The sequence below is a fragment of the Quercus lobata genome, chromosome 5 (genome assembly GCF_001633185.2).
Source record: "Quercus lobata isolate SW786 chromosome 5, ValleyOak3.0 Primary Assembly, whole genome shotgun sequence".
NCBI classification, from domain to species: Eukaryota; Viridiplantae; Streptophyta; class Magnoliopsida; order Fagales; family Fagaceae; genus Quercus; species Quercus lobata.
This window is the reverse complement of record NC_044908.1, coordinates 10,556,293-10,577,929: the sequence shown is the minus strand read 5'-3', so window position 1 is coordinate 10,577,929 and position 21,637 is coordinate 10,556,293. Positions and strand designations below refer to the sequence as shown.

At 32.6% G+C, this 21,637-nt stretch overlaps 1 protein-coding gene across 3 annotated transcripts; it reads left to right on the top strand.

Moving 5' to 3' along the window:
- The first annotated feature begins 10,537 nt into the window (after window positions 1–10,537).
- Window positions 10,538–20,185, top strand: LOC115989797. 3 transcript variants are annotated; one of them, XM_031113674.1, is made up of 20 exons: window positions 10,538–10,891; window positions 10,993–12,014; window positions 12,161–12,229; window positions 12,317–12,515; window positions 12,874–12,958; window positions 13,266–13,382; window positions 13,509–13,577; window positions 13,680–13,761; window positions 13,847–13,906; window positions 14,029–14,081; window positions 14,161–14,330; window positions 15,298–15,481; window positions 16,403–16,460; window positions 16,547–16,603; window positions 16,686–16,934; window positions 17,247–17,308; window positions 18,136–18,192; window positions 18,300–18,393; window positions 18,552–18,692; window positions 19,651–20,185. In XM_031113674.1, exons 2-20 carry the CDS (start codon window positions 11,202–11,204, stop codon window positions 19,735–19,737), a joined length of 2,706 nt encoding a protein of 901 aa, XP_030969534.1. In that variant the 5' UTR covers window positions 10,538–10,891; window positions 10,993–11,201; the 3' UTR covers window positions 19,738–20,185. The 3 variants fall into 3 exon arrangements, with proteins under 3 accessions (XP_030969534.1, XP_030969532.1, XP_030969533.1); XM_031113672.1 differs by having other exon boundaries at window positions 13,257–13,382; XM_031113673.1 differs by having other exon boundaries at window positions 10,539–10,891; window positions 13,257–13,382; window positions 14,161–14,327.
- Window positions 20,186–21,637: the final 1,452 nt, after the last annotated feature.

Genomic DNA, 21,637 nt, shown 5'->3' with positions numbered 1-21,637 from the left:
AACTCATTTCGTCACTATAGCCCCGTCACTAAAAGTCCTGGTGACGAAAAATTTCATCACTAAAAGTCCGATTTGATTTTTTTTTTTTTTTTTAACTTTTAGTGACGAAAACATTTCGTCACTAAATGTTTTCCTCACTAAAAACACTATTCAGTGACAAAAATATTTCGTCACTAAAAACACTTTAGTTTACTAAATCATATTTAGTGACGAATAATTTCGTCACTAAAACTATGTTTGGGTACATATAGTGACGAAAAAATTCGTCCCTGAAACTATTTTTAAGAAAATCTAGGCACATATAGTGATAAAAATTTTCGTCACTAAAACCATTTTTTACAAAATTCTGCTACATTTAGTGACAAAATATTTCGTCACTAAAACAATTTTTTGTTGCTATATTTGTGACGGAAAAATTCGTCGCTAAAACTTATTTTATGTTTTTGTTTTTTCATGGCTTTGATATTAACCTATAAACTGTCATTACATTATTAAAACTTCACATTTGAATAACACATTTATTTCAACAACACATTTATAAAAAAACGATCCATACATTCCACAACTAAAAAATAAAATAAGTATCCAATTCAAACTCCTTCCATACAATAATTGTTTGCAACACATACAATAACACAAGATGTTTTATAACAATACAAAAAGTGTAGCATAATATAACTAGGACCAACAGAAGATGTCCTCAAATGTCTTCAAGTAATGCCAAAAATAAATGCCCTAAAAGCCACCAATATGAAATCTGCACAGATATAAAAACAATACTACATTAAAATTATAAAGTAAAAACATTAACTATGTTATAAGAAACATTTCTAACAATGCATTAAGAGTAGCCACATACCAACTATGTTATAAGAAAATTTACGTAAATTTTCTCGCTTTTTCTCTCTTCCCTTTACTTTTTTTCTCCTCATACCCTCACTGTCACTAACTCTGGTCTTTCCTCTTCCCATAGATCTCTCTCTTTAATTGTCTCTCTTCTCTCTTTTCTCCATGTTTCTCTTCCCCTCTGTAACACAATTCTCATATTAGATTTTTTTTTTCCTTCACTGATCGGTCAATAGCTCCTACTTGCAAAGGAGAAAAAATTTGCAGCAGTAATTATTTCATTCCCCTCTACCAAAATCCCAATTCTTTACTTTGAATTTCAAGTTCGATTTTCTTTTTTCTCTAAGAAATTTTTGGTTTGATGGATTCCAAGTAGAAGTTACTTCCTTTTCATACATAAAGTGCAAAAAAAATAAAATAAAAAAAGAAGGAGAAGAAAGAATGAGTGAAGTAAAAGATGAAAATTTTAAACATAGTACCTATATTGCCCTAAATTGCTTTTACATGGGACAATCTTTACTGTGGACTAATAATATTGTTATATAATGAATGATAATTGTTTAGGAGAATTGCATTTGTTGGCAAATACTTTTTTTGTTGGCAGATACTACGTAGTGATGATATATTATGTAGTACATTATGTAAATACATAATTTAGAGTAATATTGAAGACTTGTGGTTGATCATAGTAGACAAATGGTTGATATGTGTGTGTGTATATGTTACTGTCTATTTATACAAGCAAAATGAGTGGTAGAGATCATGAAAATTTGACAACTAATTAATTTTGATTGTATCTATTGTCAAAATTTTAGTATGAAAACCAAATTTATTCTTGGTTTTTTATTTATAAGGATTACGTTAATTAGTTTTCATAATATACATGTTTTAAATTATACAATAAATATTTTAGAAAAAATTGCATACCAAACATCAGAAAACATTCTCAAGCTCATTTTTAAGGTTGTTACCAAACACTGGAAAATAAGACAGTTTTCTAGAAAATGCTCTTTGGAAAATAAATGATTTTCTAGAAAACGTTAATGCTGAAACAAACAGAGTGTGAGTTAAGAGTTGGCCCCCATAAGATTAAAAGATCGGCCCCCCCTCCAACACGTCACTCATAAAATTCTTCCCATCCCAAATCCCAACTGTACAATTATAAAAATTAACTCCTTTTGTCTTTTCCATTATTCGCTAAAGCATGATAGCCACATCCATATTTTTTTAGTTTTTAGTTATTCAATTTTTGTGAAGGGATAAAACTAAGGTGTAGTACATCAGATTACCTGATTAAAATTATATGTATTGAATTTAATTGTTCTTAAAAATAATAACATTATTTGTATTTTATTGATCATGTTAAACATGTGCTTGAATTTAATTGAAGAACCTAATGTATTACACTTAGGATAATGCACTTAAGTTTTGCACTTTCTCAAAACTATTACAATATCATTTTCCACTTAAAAACCACTGAAAAGACTCTTCTCTTCACTTGGTTCTCTCTCTTCAGTTACTCTTCATTAACTCTTCCATGGGATGCTCTCACATAATCAAATTTTCATTAGTTTCTCCCTCTTCCTTAACAAAGAGTTTTCTTATTTAAAGCTAAGCAAATATTGAGAAATACCAACTTCTTCTTCTGCAATTTTGTTGTATACTTATATTTGATTTCTATGATTTTTATGGACTTATGGTTTTTCAAAAGAATAGCAGAAACTCATGAAAAAAAAAGACTTAAGATGCTCAATTGGTCAATTAACTTGTTAGTATCTTGATATTTGAGTGCTATAGAATTACACTGACAAATTTTTTTTATCAATAATCTTGTGTTATAAATATACTGTACTTCGAGTTTTTCATTGAATTACAAATCAAAATGATAGTTTTACCTTGACCCCCAGAAAAAATTATTGGCTACGCCCTTGGGCCTACCAAAGACCCCCTCAATTTTAATGTCGATACACTATCTATACTTCTCAATCCTCCCATCAAAAAGTATCATTGATTGTTATTAGTCAAGAATTGGACAGAAAAGTAACGTCTATTAAGCAAATGACGTTTTAAGTTTTGGTTCATAAATAGACTCCTAATAAAACGAGTTTTTATATCACTCTTTTTTTCTTTTTTCTTTTTTTGAGAATCCAGACCGATAGGTCAAGTTTTATTCCATGAAGAGAAAAAAATTACACGATATGATAGGCCAAGTTTTTTTTTTTTTTTTTTTCGTTATTGTATATCACTCTTATTACTATTATTAAATATATTAAAAAAAATCCGAAATTATATTAATCAAAAAAGTAGGATAAACTCTACGTGGGCTACGTTAAGTCTTCTGGCCGATAAAATATTATAGAAATTAATCATTTGAGTTAATTAGATAAAATGATTTTTGTAGGGTTGCAATTTAGGGCCCATGCCCAACAGGAATGGAGTTCTGGCCCAAGGAGCCCAAAACAATGAATTTATAGAGAATGGGTTGCAGAACTAGGCCTTAACGAAATAGGTACTAGCTAAAATTGGGTCATGCAACAATCGAGAATAAGAAAATCCCCTTCATGTCCATTAGATGTTCAATCTGAGGAGACGTGGAGGATGTATATCGGTCCCTGTTCAAAGGCTCTGGTCCTAACACTGTTCTTCTGTTCTAAGTTCCCTTTTTTCTCCGTCCCCTCTTCATGAGGACTTCCCTCTCTTATATAGCCCTCTCGAAATCATCAGAGCCTTACATTTGTTGGTTATCTGGACCTCCACTTGAGTGCCTGTCCCATCGGACATCCCCCCCCCCCCATCTTTCTGTGAGTTGTGGTAGCCAAGACAATACTGTTCACAAGTCCTCTCCACATTAATGCGGCCAGAAAAGTAGCTGTCATGCATTTAATGTGGCAGCTGCAGCCTCTCCCTTGGCGTCCTACACTTTCCTCCTTCTTATGGGCTTATGGGACTCATCCTTGTTACCAATGCTCGTAGGTGTGGATATTTCTAGCAGGCAGAGTGCATGTTTGAGTCATGTTTGGTACGTCCGAGGAGACATTTCTCCTCGGACCGCCTTTTAGCCCTCTTAAGGCCCACTAGAGTTGGGCCGGGGGCCATTTTGGCACCCACACCTTGTTCTCGGACGTGATCGAATTTTCTATATGGGGCCCAAGGCCCATTGTGTGATCTTGGGCTTTTGCCCCTACAATTTTCATTTAAGAACTTTCATAAACCTTTTTTTTTTTTTTGAGAAAATGAACTTTCATAAACTATTTTTTTTTTTTTTAAATTATTTTTTTATATACAAGATAGAATTTCTATTTTAGCCTAATTTAAGTATATGTGTGTGAAGCTCCCTCCTAGAGACTTGAACCCTAGCCTTTTCCCTCCACACCTCACAAGTACTTATATTTATGGAGTGACCACCGCACCAAGGGTGTGCAGTGGTATAAACTAGATTCACTAACTTTGAATTGTTGCCAAGTGCCTCGTACCTTAAGTGATATTGCCTAGTTCTTTTTGAGAAAAACTAAGGTTTGAATCCTCCTCCCTCACTTGTTGCAACAATTAAATTTATATACAGAATCCAAAAAAAAAAAAAAAAAAACTTATATTGTTCATAATTACATATATTTTTTTACTACAATTTGAACTATTTATATCATCGATAAATTACAAGTAATAATTTGATATCTTATGCAAGGACAAATGTACGCATTCTAATTTCAAATCATATATAATATTAATATATTTTTATACATATGAATATTATAAATAGATAATATGATTTATATAAACATATAATATTATACTTATTCAAATTGAAACTAACACTCATGAGCTTGTTATCCCGTTTAAATTTCATAGTTTGATAGTTGGACCTAAACTTGAACTTGATTTTTATTTGTTTGATAATAAATAAACAAATATAAATAAGTATTTGCCTAAGTAAAGTTTGAGTTGTTTATAAATAGATCAAGTTGAGTTTACTTAAAACCATATTAAGTAATTGGAAATGGATTCTAAGAAATATTGTTGTATTAATCTTGCTATGAATTATCTCACATTTTCAAAAAATTTGGGCATACACATCTTGATATATAACAAACCTTTTGAGCCTATATGTTATTGCCAAATACAAAGATTTCAACTTTTATTTTTGACATTTTTTGTCTGTAAAGGGACTCATAATTTGCAAAAGCAAACATATTGCATCAGAACATTTTTTTTTTATTGTATAATAATAATAATAATAATTTTTCCCTAGCAAGTAAGAACTGGAATTTTGAACTCAATCATTTATTTTATGTGAAGAATCGGATAATACCAATAAACTATATAAGAGTATAAGACTTTTTATAGTGTACCAACACATATACCATTTTAAAATTGTTATTCAATATATATATATATATATATAACAAAATAAAATATAATATTGTCAACATATTTTTGCCTAAACTTATTGGAAAGTAGAAGATGAGTTAAATTTAATTGAATGAAAAATGATAAAAATGAATAAAGTGAAAATCATTAATTAATGCTGTGTTTGGATTGGGTGAAGTGAAGATAATAGGGAAGGGAAATTATGTTTGGTTATATTTTTGTCTAAACTTATTGGAAAATAGAAGATGAGTTAAATTTAATCGAATGGAAAATGATAAAAATGAATAAAGTGAAAATCATTTATGCTGTGTTTGGATTGGGTGAATTGAAGATAATAGGGAAGGGAAATTATGTTCAGTTGAGCTTGAGAGAAGTGGGCATAAATGGGGAGAAAGCTATATAATGAAAAAGGTACGGTTGGTTTTTTTTATTTTTTTTATAACTTTTTAGTGGCTCACAAAATTACACTTTCGTCCATTATGGCTTGTTTGGAAGTTTAGAGAGGGAGGAGAGTAGTGGGGAGGAGAGTAGAGGGAAATGGTTCCCCTCCACCTTGTTTGGATGTTTTTAAAATTAGTAAGGGGAAAGGGAGTAATTAGCCTTTCCCCTTATTTGGATGTTTTAAAAATTAGGATGGAGAGGAGAGGAAATGATTAAAATAGACAAATTTACCCCTATTTGAAATGGACTTGCAACATTGGTCTATTATTAATTTAGAAATGGTAAATTGGGAAATTTATTTAGTCAAGAATTTATCTACTCTACTTTCCCTCCAAATCTCTCCAATTTGGGGGAATTAAAAATGAGGGGTTAAAGGTGGTTGAAACCCCTCCAAATCCCTCCAAACTCCTCCCCCCTCATTCCTTAATAAACTTACAAACAAGATAATTGAATTACTCTCCGTCCCTCTACTCTACTCTCCCTCATTTTTTAAACTTCCAAACAGCCCATTAGTTTTCATCCCTCTCTCTGCTTCACGAGGATATATATGCTAAAAAAAACACACACACACACGCATTTTTTCTTTCTATTTCTATTCCCTTTACAAACCAAACAGAAGAAACATAAGTACATATATATAATTTTCATTTCTCATTCCATCCCTATTTCTAGACATGTACACACTATTTTAAAAATCACACTCAACTAGTTGGTTCAACTGATTGACTCAAACCTATAACTGGTTAGGTAAAAACTAGAATAATTGATTAAAAAAAAAACTGGTTAAAACCATGAAAAATTGGTCAAAAACTAGAAAGAAAAAAAAAAAACGGAGAACCAGACCCTTTCCTAATTCTCTAACCGTTATGGTTTTTGAAACCATACATATTTGAGGGAAACATTTTATTTTCTCATTTCTTTATCATGTAATTTCCCTTCATTTTTTCCTTTATTATCCTTCTCCCTAGCTACAAGTCTACAACCAAACAAAGTGTAAAATAATGGCACCGGAGTAAAGTGGCAACCACAAACATGGTGACATGAGGAGTATCCAAACAAGCCTACAGCCCAATCCAATTAATTTCTTAAACCCAACAAAAAAAGCCATTATTTTGAACAAATTTTCCAATAATTCAAAAGATATTTGAAGGATAATAATAAGTCATTTAATCCAATAAGTCAAAGAGTATTTAATGTTGGTTTCCTATGAAATATATAGTCATTATGTTTTAGTTCTCCTAAATAGATAAGTTATTTATTTTGTTTATAGTTTCTATGAGTCAAGTTCTTGAAAATGCAATGTTTTTAATTGCTAATTTCATTCTTCCATGCTTAGAATGTTGTTCTAAGCATTATATAAGTCATTTGGTTGAATTTTATAAAATCATGTTATACTGTTTTTAGAATTAACCTTTATGCTTTTCAGAAGATGGATTTATTCTAAATTAACTCTTATCCCTTTAATGGATCCCTTTATGTAGCGAGTTTCTATATCTCTTTGGGTGGTGATATTCTGTATCTCATTGAGTGGTGAGCCAATCTAATTCTATATCCGTAGTTAAATTCCTTTGGGTGGTAATATCTATATTCTTTTGAGTTTGCTTTGTTAGTGAGCTTATCTATCATTTTAATTCTTGAGTGTTTTATTTTTTTTATTTTTTTATTTTTTATATTCGATATAACTAGGAAAAAAAAAAATATATATATATATATATATACATCCATCCTACCCTCATTTATCATATCAGATAAGTTTGGGTTGCCCCATACAATTCCAATATCAAATAACAACATGAATTTTTTATTTTTTGTGTTTTAATGAACATGTTGGGCTAAGTATTAATTTGAGTAAAAGAATAGGCTAAGCCCATATAGTAACAATGATAGGCAAGCCTGGAAACAAAAGCTATTATGGGAAGTGATTCACTTAAGTTGACATAAGATAGACATTTGATGATTTAAGTAAAGGATGCATGAATCACTACGCACCTTTGGCGTAATGGTTACTCTATAAGTATAAGTGCTTGTGGAGTGTGTGAGGGGGAGAGGGGGGGGCAAGGGTCGGAGTTCAAATTTCCAAGAGGGAGTTTCATACACATATGCAAATAAATTAAGCTAGAGATGGAACAAATGCAAAAGAACAAAACGGAGAAGGACATGTGGTGCTAGAGATGGAACATAACCATCAGATCAACAAACCAAAGAACTTATTCACAACATATATCAGAGCAATTTTAGAGACCTTATATTAGGTTATTAGGTCCTTGTAAGCTTATGTCCTAATACTTTTATTTAAGTTTAATGCAATATGTACATGTTGTGAAAATTTGATATATATGAATGTCCATTTCAATGCAACATAGTGTTATTAGAATTGAATTAATCGAATTCTTGTGATTTTCCTTTAATTGAGAGGATATGCTTCAATTTACTTTAAGCCCTTTGATTTCAAGATGATGCAACATGTTTTATAGTCAATTAGTTAACATAGTCACTTTAAGAGTTTTGCCATTTAGCATTTCTTAATCTCTTTAGTTGTTAGCCAGTGCATGTTTCAAAGTCCTATTAGGTTAAGCATTTTCGTACCTCATACCCTAATTTACAAAGTTAGATAACACTTCAAACTAGTTGTCATATCTTGAGAATTATCTCGAGATAGCAACAATTTATCCATAAACATCTTGAACAACCTAAAAAGGTAATTAAAAATACTAAAATTCGTTTTTATTTTAAGGTTATTTTTCCTTCCATTTATTCCCCTTCAAAAATTAAAAAAGATAATTATTTAATTATTATTATTATTAATTTTTTTTTTTAGAATTCATTCTTTTATTTTCTATCTATTTTATTTGATTTCATCCATTTATAAATTCCTAACATTAGGGTTAGAAACAGATTTCCCAATATCCTTTTGGTAAGAGTTTCTATGACTGAGCAATTTCTAAGCCCATATGTGGCCCAAATAGGCTGGCTTGAGGAATGGCCCTGTACAGTTTTACCTTGGGCCTAATTTCACCACACGTACGCATGCATGCAGGAGCCTTATCCCTCAAGGCTTCAAAATCTCACACGGTCCCAACTCCCACGTCTCTTTCACCCAACTAACTTTCTGAAATCCAACGGCTCAGAAAGCAATTGAAAATATGTGATGCAATTGCATGGACCATCCAACGGCCTATACTAACTCTGACGCACCGATGGCGGCATGTGTTATTTCGTACACATCACTAAGAAAAGAGACTGAACCAAACCTCAACACTCTATCCTCTCGATGAGAATTGCTATGTACACCTGTACAAGACGTGACACTGCATCCAAAAAAAAAGTCTGATGTGTCTGGTGACTAATGTCGACGCACTTTAACACAACTTGATAGCGAGAGATTAGATTATGTTATTTATGCGTTAATGAAAAATAATTTAATCACTACTTAATTATGTGTTTAAGTTGTGTTAAATTATGTTGGTAGGCATTGACATATTTTGACACAACTTGCATATTTGTTAATAAATCATGGTTATATCACCATTCGTAATGTTTAATTTGTGTAAAATTATATTGGGTAGGTGTCAACATAATTTACATATATGTTAATTAGCAATTGAATTATATAAACATGGCTTGTGATCAGTGTTTAGTTCCATTGGACACGTTGGGATATGAATATATATCTACATCCCAATGCGTCTAGTAGAATTGGACACTTAACACAAGCTCTTTTCGAATTATATTACTTACTTAAACATCAATCTTCATTGATATTTAGTAAAACTAGCTTTTGAGCACGCGCATTACTTGATTATAATCTGAGATATTTTCTAATAAATAGTAATATTAATCCCTTAAATTAAAATTTGATAGGTTTTTTAAATGAAAAATTAGAAAGGGATAATGATAAGACAATGAATAATAATCATGACCTAAAAAATAAAACTAGGCAAAAAATTTAATGAATTTTGTAGGGAAAAAGCAATGAATAATTTCATTCCAAATTATATAGATTTGATAAATTTCAAATTAAAATGTTACCAAAAATGATAACCTTGGGAGATTTAAAAAATATAGTGGTTGAGAATTTGAAAAATATAGTTGCTAGAAATGAATAAATAAAAAAAAAATTTACAAAAAGAAAAAAAAATTACCCAGTACTTGATTTATTGAAAATAACTTACCATACAAAAAAGAAAAGAAAAAAAAAGGATAAAGATAAATCACTCCATAGTCCACATTCTAAATACTAATTACTATTTTAAATATTTATAATCCACTTAATAATATAAAATTTACAAAAGAAAAAAAATGAAAAATATTACCCAATACTTGATTTCTTGAAAGTAAAGTACCATATAAAAAGAAAAAAAGAAAAAAATAATTAACTACACATTTCACAATCTAAATACTAATTACTATCTTAAATATTTATAATTCATTAAATAAGATAAAATTTATTAAAAAAAAAGTAATTTTTTTTTAGTCAGTACTTGATTTATTGAAAGTAAAGTACCATTTAAAAACCAAAGAATTTAGAATTAATGAATATAAATTTTTTTAAAAATATGAATAATTTATATTTCTATCTAATAATATTCTTTTAAGACTTTTTAAAGGGTTTTATTATTTTTGGTAAAAAATTTTTTTTTTTTTTGAGGGTTAAAAAAATTTAAATTTCTGCTTGCCACCTATTTAAGTTGTGACAAATTGTTTGTGACAGGTTAGTGATCCTAGACTTTTATTACTCATGGTGATGGGTCCTCAGTTTCAAGCCGCAATATATGCCACGTGGAGACACATTACAGGTCAGCTAAAGTGGGCTCCATCATGTATATCCACTTCCCTTCTCGTTGCTTCCAAAACTTCTTCCTGATTTTTTGTTACAATATAATATTTTTTTCTGTCTTTTCAACTCTTTCCTACTCTTTTATCTCTCTCCCTCGAAATTAAATCTCGACCGCGAAACCAGCTTTTCGTTTCAGTTTGTTGCCGCTCAGCACGTTGCCTTTTTATCAATTTCGTTTTCTTCTACCTTTTCCTTTTTCCCAAACACAAACACAAACACAAAAACCCTAATCCTATCAAATCGCGCGCTATACTCTTGTTTGGATCTCTGGCTTTAGAACCAAAAAGCTTTCGTTCTCTCCGCAAATCTCAGATCTGTAAGATTCAAATTTCATTCCAAGGCCCTTTGTTTTTCTCGATTTGATTTCTGCTTGCAGATTTGGATTTATTCAAAGCTTTGAAGGTAATTTTTTTTTTCTTTTCATTATTTCAAATTAAAAAAAAAGCAGTTCAGGCGGTTATTGATTACAATAACGGTTTTTTAATGTGTTTGGTTTGTTTTAGGATATCTAGCGTGGAGGTTACGAAATATATATATTTTTTCTGTTATATAGAGGACCAACGTTGAAATTCAAGTTCAAATTCAAATTCAAATATATTTTGCTTTGAGTTCACAGTTCATAATTAAGAGGGATTTTGGCTTCTCGTGCTGTTTGTTTTTGAATGCTCTCTCTCTGTTTTGCTGTTTGGGAGGAATTGAATTTTGTGGCTGAATGGGAGAGGAAGGAGCACTGTGTTTGGATGTACTGACAATTGGAGTCAGTGAAAACGAGAACACGACGAATGAGTTGAAGCGCGATCATCAGTATCTTCTAGAGGACGAGGCGGAACCGTTGTTTCCAAACAAGAAGCAAGCGAAGGAGGTTTCGAACGAAGACATTCGGTCAGAAGTTTCGAACCCCAACACTTGTTCGCCGAAGCAGAACGGGTCTAGTAGTGTTCAGGAATTCACTAGCCAATCACCTGGACTTGGGAATGGGAATGGGAGTAACAACCAGGTGGAGTGCGGTGAAGTCACCTCCACATGTTTGGGAAGTAACTCGAGTTCGAGTTCAGACGAGGCATTGAGCCACCACGACGACAATGACACTTCTCACGATGCTGAAGCCTCCGCCTCTGCCTCCGGTGCTGTTGAGACGTCCCGGGTTGTGATGGAAATTCCCAAGGACGTACGGTCAACTGGAATAAGAAAAATTACGTTTAAGTTTAGTAAAAGAAGAGAGGACTATGATAACCAGTCGTATGCTTCGGTGGTGTCTCAGCCTGAGACTAATGGGGTTGCTATTGGCATGTCATATGGAGTCCATTTTGAACAAGATTATTCGACGGAGATGATTGATTCTGGTAGGGTCATGGTAGAAAGCACGTATGGGAAGGAGTACCTCGGACCAAGAAAATCGGGTTTTGGTAGTTCTAATAATGAGTTCAATGTGTCTGAGAAGGTTGTTCCTACGAATGTCAAGAAGCTGTTAGCTACTGGTATTCTTGATGGGGCTCGAGTGAAGTATGTTTCTACGTCAGGGAAGGTAAATTGTAGTTCTATATAATTTTTTTTATTTTGTTGGTATGTTACACGTGTGCAATTGGGTTTTGAATCTGCAACCTCATTGGGTCGTTGTTTAAAGTTTTGTATTTGTTTGGGATTGATATGTTGTTTTTAAATGGTTGCCAGATAGAGCTTCAGGGAATCATAAATGGTGGTGGATATTTGTGTTCTTGTTCATCTTGTGATTTTTCGAGAGTAAGTCGTGCAGTTTTTAATTGTTTCTGGTTACTGGGGCTTTTGTTTGGTAGTGGTGATTAATGATTGATTGAATGGTATGAACAGGTTTTAAGTGCGTATGAGTTTGAGCAGCATGCTGGTGTCAAGACCAGACATCCAAATAATCACATATACTTGGAGAATGGGAGGCCAATTTATAGTATTATACAAGAACTGAAGACTGCACCACTCAGCATACTTGATCAAGTGATAATGGATTCGGCCGGATCATCTGTCAATGAGGAGTTCTTCCAGCTTTGGAAAGGTGATGACTGTTATTTGATCTTTAAATTGTTTTATTTGGAATCTGCCTCAAATGGCACTTCCTTCCCTCACAAGTGTTGGTTGAGGGTGAGGTGTTATGGTTTCAAACCCACTAGGTTCATGTGACCGTGTGTGACTTATGAATAATATAAAAAAAATCATTTAAAATGTTTTTTTTAGTTACATATGAACTAATGAACCAAAAGAGGAGAAGAAAAGAGGGGGGGTGGGGGATAGGTTGCATATATACTTGTAATGAGAACTTGCATAGGAAAAGAGAGAAGTTGAAGAAAACAAATGTTGTGTGTCTATTCATTTATGGTCTTGTTCAGACTTTGAGGTTCTTTTGTACCCTGCAGAAAGTCTTCAACAGAGTGATGGAAAGGTTGAATCCAATCGAAATTATAACCGCAAGCTTCCTCCGTTGCTTCATTCACATATGAGGTAAAACATTATTAATAGCCATTTGTGGGTGCAAGGTCTGCTGCCCTTTGGATTGATCCACAGGGCTTGGTTGGTTTGGTTCATGTAGAGCAAAGGAATTAATTTATCTACTTGTAGATATTTGTGGAAGACACCATCAATTTGCATAAAGTTTGTGCATGATTTTATTAAGCCTAGATTCTAGTTGTATTCTTGATTGTGTTTTTGGTGATTTCTAATTTTCTTTTTGGGCATGGCAACTGAACTTGTTTATGATTAATTATTTGGGTTAACAATGTTGCTTTCTTGAAACTTCTAGCTACTCCAGTCCAGCTTTTGAAGAAAGTGTTAGCCCTGCTTCATGTTCCTTTGTGCAGAACAACCATTTTGAAAGGAAAATGTATATGAAAGAGGCCTATGAAGAGCAGAAATATGCAATGAAAAAGTATGCCCTCTCTCTGTTTTTCTCCATACATTTCTCATTCAGTAATCTACATTCTTCTTCACTAAATTGATTTATTGAACTATGTGTCGTTCTGTTTTGGACGCCAACATTATACGTGTTTTGTAGACCGAACTCCTATGTTTCTAGCTCAATTACACAACAGAAGAAAACTACTGATGGTGGCACTAGGAAAAGGTATTTGTTTTCATCTTCTACTATGCTTCTTCCCAATTTCAATAGGATGTTTATTAATGGGGTTTATACTTGCTTACTTGGGGGGTTTTCTTGAATTGGCAGGGATAATGATCTACACCGGTTGCTTTTCATGCCAAATGGACTTCCAGATGGTGCTGAATTGGCTTACTATGTCAAAGGACAGGTATTGAAATATTTTAGTGTTGGTGATTGGTTCTTGTTATGGTGGATGTTCTGCTGATGTGGTTCTTTATTCTTGTCTTTTACAGAAAATATTAGGCGGCTACAAGCAGGGGAATGGTATTGTCTGTGGATGCTGTGACAGAGAGGTATGATCATTGAGTTGTATAGACCACATCAAGTTTTGAAATTTGCATTGCATGCTTGTTTACCTGTTTCTCCCTCCCTCTCTCTATTGCTTAGCAATACTATCACTTGTACCTGTGAACAGATTAGCCCTTCACAGTTTGAAGCACATGCTGGAATGGCTGCCAGGCGTCAACCGTGAGTAGTCTTTAAAGTACTGTGATTCTTGTTTGAGTTAGTTTGCTGTAATGTAATTAGTTTATATGTCTTATTGCAGGTACCGCCACATCTATATCTCTAATGGTTTGACACTCCATGATATAGCTATTTCATTGGCAAGTGGACAAAACCTTACCACAGGTGGCAGTGATGATATGTGTGCAGTGTGTGGAGATGGGGGGGATTTGATTGCCTGTGATAGATGCCCACGGTCTTTTCATGCAGATGGTACCTAGCTTCTGATTTTCTGTTTGCTTTATGCTTGGATTTAGTTGATGTTAAAGATCATTGTGTGTTTGGATGAGCTTACTTTCATCAGTTTGTTTTATTTATTGTGCAAAAGTGCAGCTGTACCTTAAAAAGGTGATGCTTTGAAAAGTTGTACATTCTCTTCAAAAATGAAAATAAGTTGTACATTATGTGTGAGTTTAGATAGCATTGAGAATGAAATTTTCAGCTGCGTTTGGCATTTTGTGTGGGTCCCGTGCACTATTCATAAGACCCGTAAGTACAAATTTTAGCAAATTTTTCTTTAAAACTGAGTCTCACGGCACTGTTCATACATTTAAAAATTATTTTGCTATAGTGTTTTCAATTTTCAGTAATAAGCGGTATTCAAATAGACCCTATATGTGTTAGCTTTCCATATGTGTTATATTGGTTTCTCAATTTTGTTTGAAGTTTATTAGGTACACTTGAATTATGCATAAAACATAAAGGCTACCTTATCTTTTCATACTATCTTGCCTCACATCTTTCTTCAGCTTTATCTTGCACTAACAGGACATATAACTTGACTCATATTGCTTCCACTAGATAATGAATGGTCTTTGTTTTACATCGAGGAGTCTTTGCAATCCAATATTGCCAGCCCAATTTCTCAGAGATGAATACCTTATTATATCATTTCCAATTACCTTAAAAAGACATTTGTATATAGAAAAAGACCTTAGAAAGACATGTCAGCTTCTTCTTCTTTTATATGTATATGTGTGTGTGTGTGTGTGGGTGGGTGTGTGTGTATGTATATTGTACTCTTCATTTGGATCTGAATAGAACCAAACATTATTTTTTGAACATGGTGGTGATGTTGGTCAATATGATTACTCCTTTATGTCTAAATTACTCTTAATGCTTTTTCGGCATACAGTTTTCTTTCAATTTTGTTTCAGCTGGATTTTTTTTTGTGTTGCAGCTTGTTTGGATTTAGAGTGTGTTCCTGAAGGTGATTGGCATTGTCCAAATTGTATAGAAAAACCTGGCCCTGGCAGAAAATCTGCTGCTGGAGAATCCTCAAGTCTTGTGAGACCAATTGTTATACGGTTGACACGAGTTGTCAAAGCACCTGAATCTGAATATGGTGGTTGTGTTGTTTGCAGGTTGGTTGCTCTAATTTATAATTTGTTATCCCTGAAAATAGCAAAATGTTGTTTGTTATTTTTTATTTGGTTATGTGAGAAGATGATACACAATTTTTTGTGACTTGGTGCCAAATGTGGTCTTGGTAATATAGTATCTCTGACATTCTTTGACTTGATTAAATTGTTTGGCATCTGAGAGAATCACGTTTAAGATGTGATTAACCTTATATTTCCCCTTTGATGTGTAGTGGGTGATTGAAACAGATTTATCCTTTGTTTTTCCTGTTTTTGTTTTCATTTATGTGCTATTTTCAGTTTACACAAGGGAGTTTTATTTTTCTTATCCTATTCTTTCCAAATAAAAAATGCTTCCTGTGCATGTCTTTGTGGATTTGTGGTCTTTATTTTTCTGGTTCATCTCATCTTCTTTATCTCTCTTCCCCCTGCTAGATACTTTTTTACTTTGTAATTGCTTGGGAAGGGGTTCTTATCAACCTGTTATTAATTTCAGCACTTGGTCATTATCGTCCTACAAAGTTCTTGAAAGAATTTTTTGGTGATTGGGAGCAGGTGCAGGGAACTAATGGAATAAATGTGGATTTAAATCAATAATGTTGGGTGGAAAAATGGATACATGACAGAGCAATGGGTTAACTGTTTTTAAAATGTTATAGATTAGTTGCTTATGTTTTGTGAATGGACTGGATTATTTAGCCCTAATGAAGGGGTACCTATCAAAGAAGAAAAAACTAGTAAAGAAGGGGCTTCCTCTTGGTGGAAGATCTGTTTTTGCCTTTTGAAGCGGAAGTTTCTTTTATTCATTTGTTTTCTTGTTTATGTTGATTAGTTAGCATTATATTATGTGCCAGTGATGCACTTCCTCTTTTGATTTTATAATTAGGCTAACCAACTGTTCGACAATTTTTGTTTTGTTCCTAGGGCTCATGATTTCAGCGTCGCTAAATTCGATGAGCGAACAGTTATGCTCTGTGACCAAGTATGGCTTTCATTTTCCCCTTAAGCATGCAAGCATCAATTTTAGTATTGATAATTTTTTTAGCCTAACTCTTTATTTCTGTTTAGTGTGAGAGGGAGTTCCATGTCGGATGTTTGCGAGACAGTGGGCTATGCAATTTAGAAGTAAGTTTGGGAACCTTGTAATAGTTTTTTCTTATAAGGTTTGTTAAAGGGGCTTATATATTTTCCTTGAATCATATCTCAGGAACTCCCCAAGGATAAGTGGTTCTGCTGTGATGACTGTGATAAGATCCATGTGGCTCTACAGAATTCAGTTTCCCATGGAACAGAGACAGTTCCTGCTTCATTGTTTAACATAATAAACAACAAGCATGTAGAGAAAGGATTATTTATTGATGGGGATGCAAATGATGTTCAGTGGCAAATTATGAGTGGAAAAAGTCGCTATCCAGAGCATCTACCCTTGCTTTCAACAGCTACTTCTATTTTTCGAGTAAGTTGTTTATATACTGTGTTGGATCCCAACTTGTTCTCTTAACAAAACAGTGATATCTTGTGAAAAGAGTCACTCGGAACCTTGATTGATAAAATGTGATGATTATGAACCAAATTTTCCCCATTGTTGATTATCTGCTTTTAAAGTCTTGTTCGATGAAAAATATTTTAGTTGTTATTCCTTTTTCCCCATTGCTGTTAAATCTTATAATTGTGTGTTTGTGTTTGGAGAACTTGGTTATACGATAGTTATTGGAGTTATTAATTGTTATCCTCTTTTGACTAATTTTTTGTCCTATATTTTTGCCAGGAGTGTTTTGACCCTATTATTGCAAAATCGGGTCGTGATCTAATTCCTGTTATGGTCTACGGGTAAGTAGTATTTGACATGTGCTTATTACACTGCCTTTTGTTTTCATTCTTCTCTCGTGGGTGTGTGTGTGCAGAGTGTGTGTTTTGCTAGCATTTTATGATGGTTTCCATAAATATTTTGTGATAGTTGAAGTGGCATTTACTTACCCCAAAAAGAGTTGAGGTGGCTAAATGTATGACTCTGTTGTAAATGTGGGACTAGTTGGTGAGACGAATATAGGCATTTCTGTTGTAAATGTGGGACTAGTTGGTGAGAAGAATATAGGCATTTGGTTCTTGTACTAGGCTACTAGCATATGTTTTGTTTAACGGTTGATGTGTGAGACATTATATTTTGGAACACTATTATATAGCAGGTATTGTGGGTACCTATCTTGCTATTTCACTGATGTCAAACAACCTTTTTTTTAATACTCTCCTAGGTCTTATGAGCAAACACATTATTATGGCTACTACTATCAGATGTGGGAAAGTTAAATAATGTTCTTTATTATTCGATGTTTTAGAAGCAAAAGAAATTTACCCATAAAATTATCTTTCGTTAACCAGGATGATTTAAAAATAAAAATAAAAAAAATAAAATACCTTTTTGAATATTGCATTTAAACACAGGAATATTCTAATTACCCTTTTTTTCCTTATCTAACCTTAACAATTTATTTAGCATTTCATTTAAACACTGCAGTTAGGTCCATTTAAACAATTTGTTTAGAAATTCTAATTGCATGCTTGGGCCTAATATTAAACTTCTTATGACTTTATTTTGAATGTTTGGTTATTCTGGCAATTTCCATAATGTGTTTTTATTTTTCTTTTGTATTTTGCAGGAGAAATATATCTGGGCAAGAGTTTGGAGGAATGTATTGTGTTGTTTTAATTGTGAAGTATGTTTCTTTCGTGGCACAATGTTGATATTGTTTCTGTTTAGGGTTCTTGAGATTATTCTAGACATTTCAATCATCATATGTTTAATGGTTTAATGCATGCACAGGTCCGTTGTTGTATCAGCTGGTCTTCTCCGAATTTTTGGCAGAGAGGTCGCTGAGCTTCCTCTAGTGGCTACCAGTAGAGAACATCAAGGAAAAGTCAGTACTTTCTCAGTTTCATGTTGTTTTTTAAATTTGCTATGTTGTAGATGTTAATATTGCCCCCCCACCCCCTTTCTTTCCCTCCTTTTCCTGAATATTACATGTTTTTTATGGGTAATCTTATGATTTGTTTTTTATTGTATTTTTATTTTTAGGGTTATTTCCAAGCATTGTTTTCATGTATAGAGAGGTTGCTGGTTTCCATGGATGTGCAAAACCTGGTGCTCCCTGCTGCTGAGGATGCTGAGTCAATTTGGACAAAGAAATTAGGCTTCAGAAAGATGAGTGAAGAGAGAGTAAGTGAATTCTGTGACAGTGGACTCATACAGATTAAAAATATATATTTACCTGATTTTTTTTTTTTTGGGACAAATTAGTTATTAGTCATCTGAATGTCAGACAACTTTAAGAGGGGAAAATATATATATATATATATATATTTATATAAACAGAAAAGAATGAAACAGTCATCTGAACAGGTTAAAGAACACTGAGAAAACATTAAGCTGCCTTTCCTTTTTTGATCGGTAAGTGAAAGAACCATGGGACTTCAACCCATGACCCTGTGCACCATCTCATTCTTGTGGAGGATGGAGGTGCTGTTTAGCCATGGAGCTGTGCACAATAAATAGGATAAGTTACATTTTAAGCCCCATAGGGGTGATTTCAAATTAAGTTATTTACTTTCAGAAGTTTCATTACATTTGCAAAAAGTTTCAATTGAAACTTTACACCCCTTAAAAAAAGCAACACTTTGTGATTATTGAACAAGTGTCTATTATATATGATTGTTATTTAATCCATTACGTATAGTGTCATTTTATATAAGTACTTTATTTATTTATTTACAACATCTTGTGTAGTGGGTTTATGGTTTGAGTTGAAACTTTTATAAATTATAGGGTTTATTTGAATCTTCTAACAATATGGGGTTTAATTTGAAATCACCCCTAAATAAAAAATATAATTTCCCCAATAAATAACATGTACAAAGAAAAGGAGAAACTTTGGGAAAATGTCTGAATGTTTGAAGGGTCTGATTAAGTTCCCGTTTTAGAGATCTGTATGACATGAGTGTCTATTGTCTAGTTTTTTTTCATTGCCCATTAGTTAATAAAATATGATGGTGGACGTATTTTCTTTTTAACATTATAGTCTTATTTAGAATGGTATTGAACTTCATATTCCATCTTGATGTTGGTAAATAGTGAATGTGAAACAATTATTGACTGATAAATATATTTTACTGGCTAGTTGTCGAAGTATATGAGGGAGGTCCAGCTGACAATTTTCAAGGGAACAGCAATGCTAGAGAAGGCTGTGCAGCAAAGAATGGAGTGATAGCTTCTCCAAGTCCAAAATGACTCCGTCAATGAAGATGGGAAGACTTATTCATTAATTTTTGTATAAGTGATTCTATTTTCATGTATTGGTGCTGCTATTTTGTTTTTGGCCAGCAGCCAGCTACATTGTTTTTTTTCTTGTACAAACTAGGAATGAGAACTGAGTAGAGTGGAGTAGAGTGGGGGAGAAGGGAGTGTTAAATAAATGAAAAAAAAAATAAAAAGAAAAAAGAGAAGAAAGAAAGAAGGGAAGAGGTGGAAGTAGAACAAGAAAAACAGTGCATGCTAACCTTTTATTGCGCATGCATGCGGTAAATTTTATTTTTGTATTATTGAAACTTTGCTTTTTTTATTTTTATTTTTCCCTCTAGTTCCATATATGTACAAAAATGTCTATCAAAAACTCAGTTACCCTTTGTTCAGGAAGAAAGTTGATTTAGTTGGCTTTATTTATCAAAAAAAGGAAAGAAAAGTTGATCTAGTTGGCATTATCGTGTACTTGAAGATCCTGATAAAGGGAAAGCTATTTTCTTGTAGAAGTCAGATTGTTGTTCATATTTATATAAATCTTATTTTCGGTTTACATTTTTGGCCTTCAAGCTGCCTGTTTTTTTTTTTTTTTTTTGAGTGATAATGTATAAGCCTTTTTAACACCCAACAAAAAAGCAAAATGAAAATTAAACCTGTGCAAATTATTGGGTACTCTATTAGCATAGTAATATGGAATTTTCTATTAACAAAAGCAAGTCTCTAAACCAAAGATCCATCAGTATACTCTTTTAGACCTCAAATCAACAACTCTGCACTCGAAATACTTTGGGTCCCCTTAAGCCAAGACAAATCAAAGCAACAATTGTTAGCCAGTATAGTGGAGCAGATCTAAGATAAGGTAAAAGGTGGAAGAAAAGGATTATATCACAAGCAGATAAGTGTTTTTGATTAATAGTTTAAAACCAAAAAGAAAAGTATGGAATGTCTATCTAAATTGATAATGAAGGAGTGGAAATGCATTGTCTTTCCTAGGGATCCATTTCTCTCCGTAGGCAAAGAATTTTAACACTACTAAAATAAAGCCAATTCCATGTTGTCATAGGTTTTTATCCATATCGAGATATAGATTGAAATTCTAGTATATAAAAAAAAATATTTTTTTTTTAAAAAGTGGGAGAAGGATCAATACATCTCACATCAAAAAAAAAAAAAAAAAAAATACATCTAAGGGTTCACAAAAAGGAAAAAAAAGAAAAAAGAAAAATTATGTTACACATACACTAATATATGTTGGAAATTGAGATAAGTTGGAAAGTGCCAACTGAATTTTACAGCAATACATTTCCCAAATTTGGCCTTCTATTATGCGGCTTTTAGCAGTAAAATTCGGCCCTTAATGTCACAACAATTCTCCAATGATATTTCATTTGCTACAACAATCTCCTATTAGTCTAAAACCAACAGACTTACTAAGGTTATAAATATATATATATATATATATATATATAACGAGTGTCTTTACAGCAATAGTTAACAATCTATTTTAGGAAGATTTTGACACTTTTATGAGAAATGAAAAAAAACTATCAAAACATTAATTTTTTTTTTTCCATAAAAACTTTCTTTAAATAAATTGTTAATCAATGTTCTAAAGTATCCGTTAGCATTTCTCATATATGAAAGTTTCGCTGTAAATTGATAGATAACTATTATATAGGAAAGCTTTTCTTGTATTTTTGGGTAATATGAGAGAATGGATGAACCATTAAGATATATATATATATATATGTATGTATGTATTTATACACACACTCGGTTTCATATTTATTTTATGACAATATACACTTTTTTTTTCACATATGTCCAAGAGTGCGTAATAGACTACTGAAAAAAAGAAAAAAAAAAAA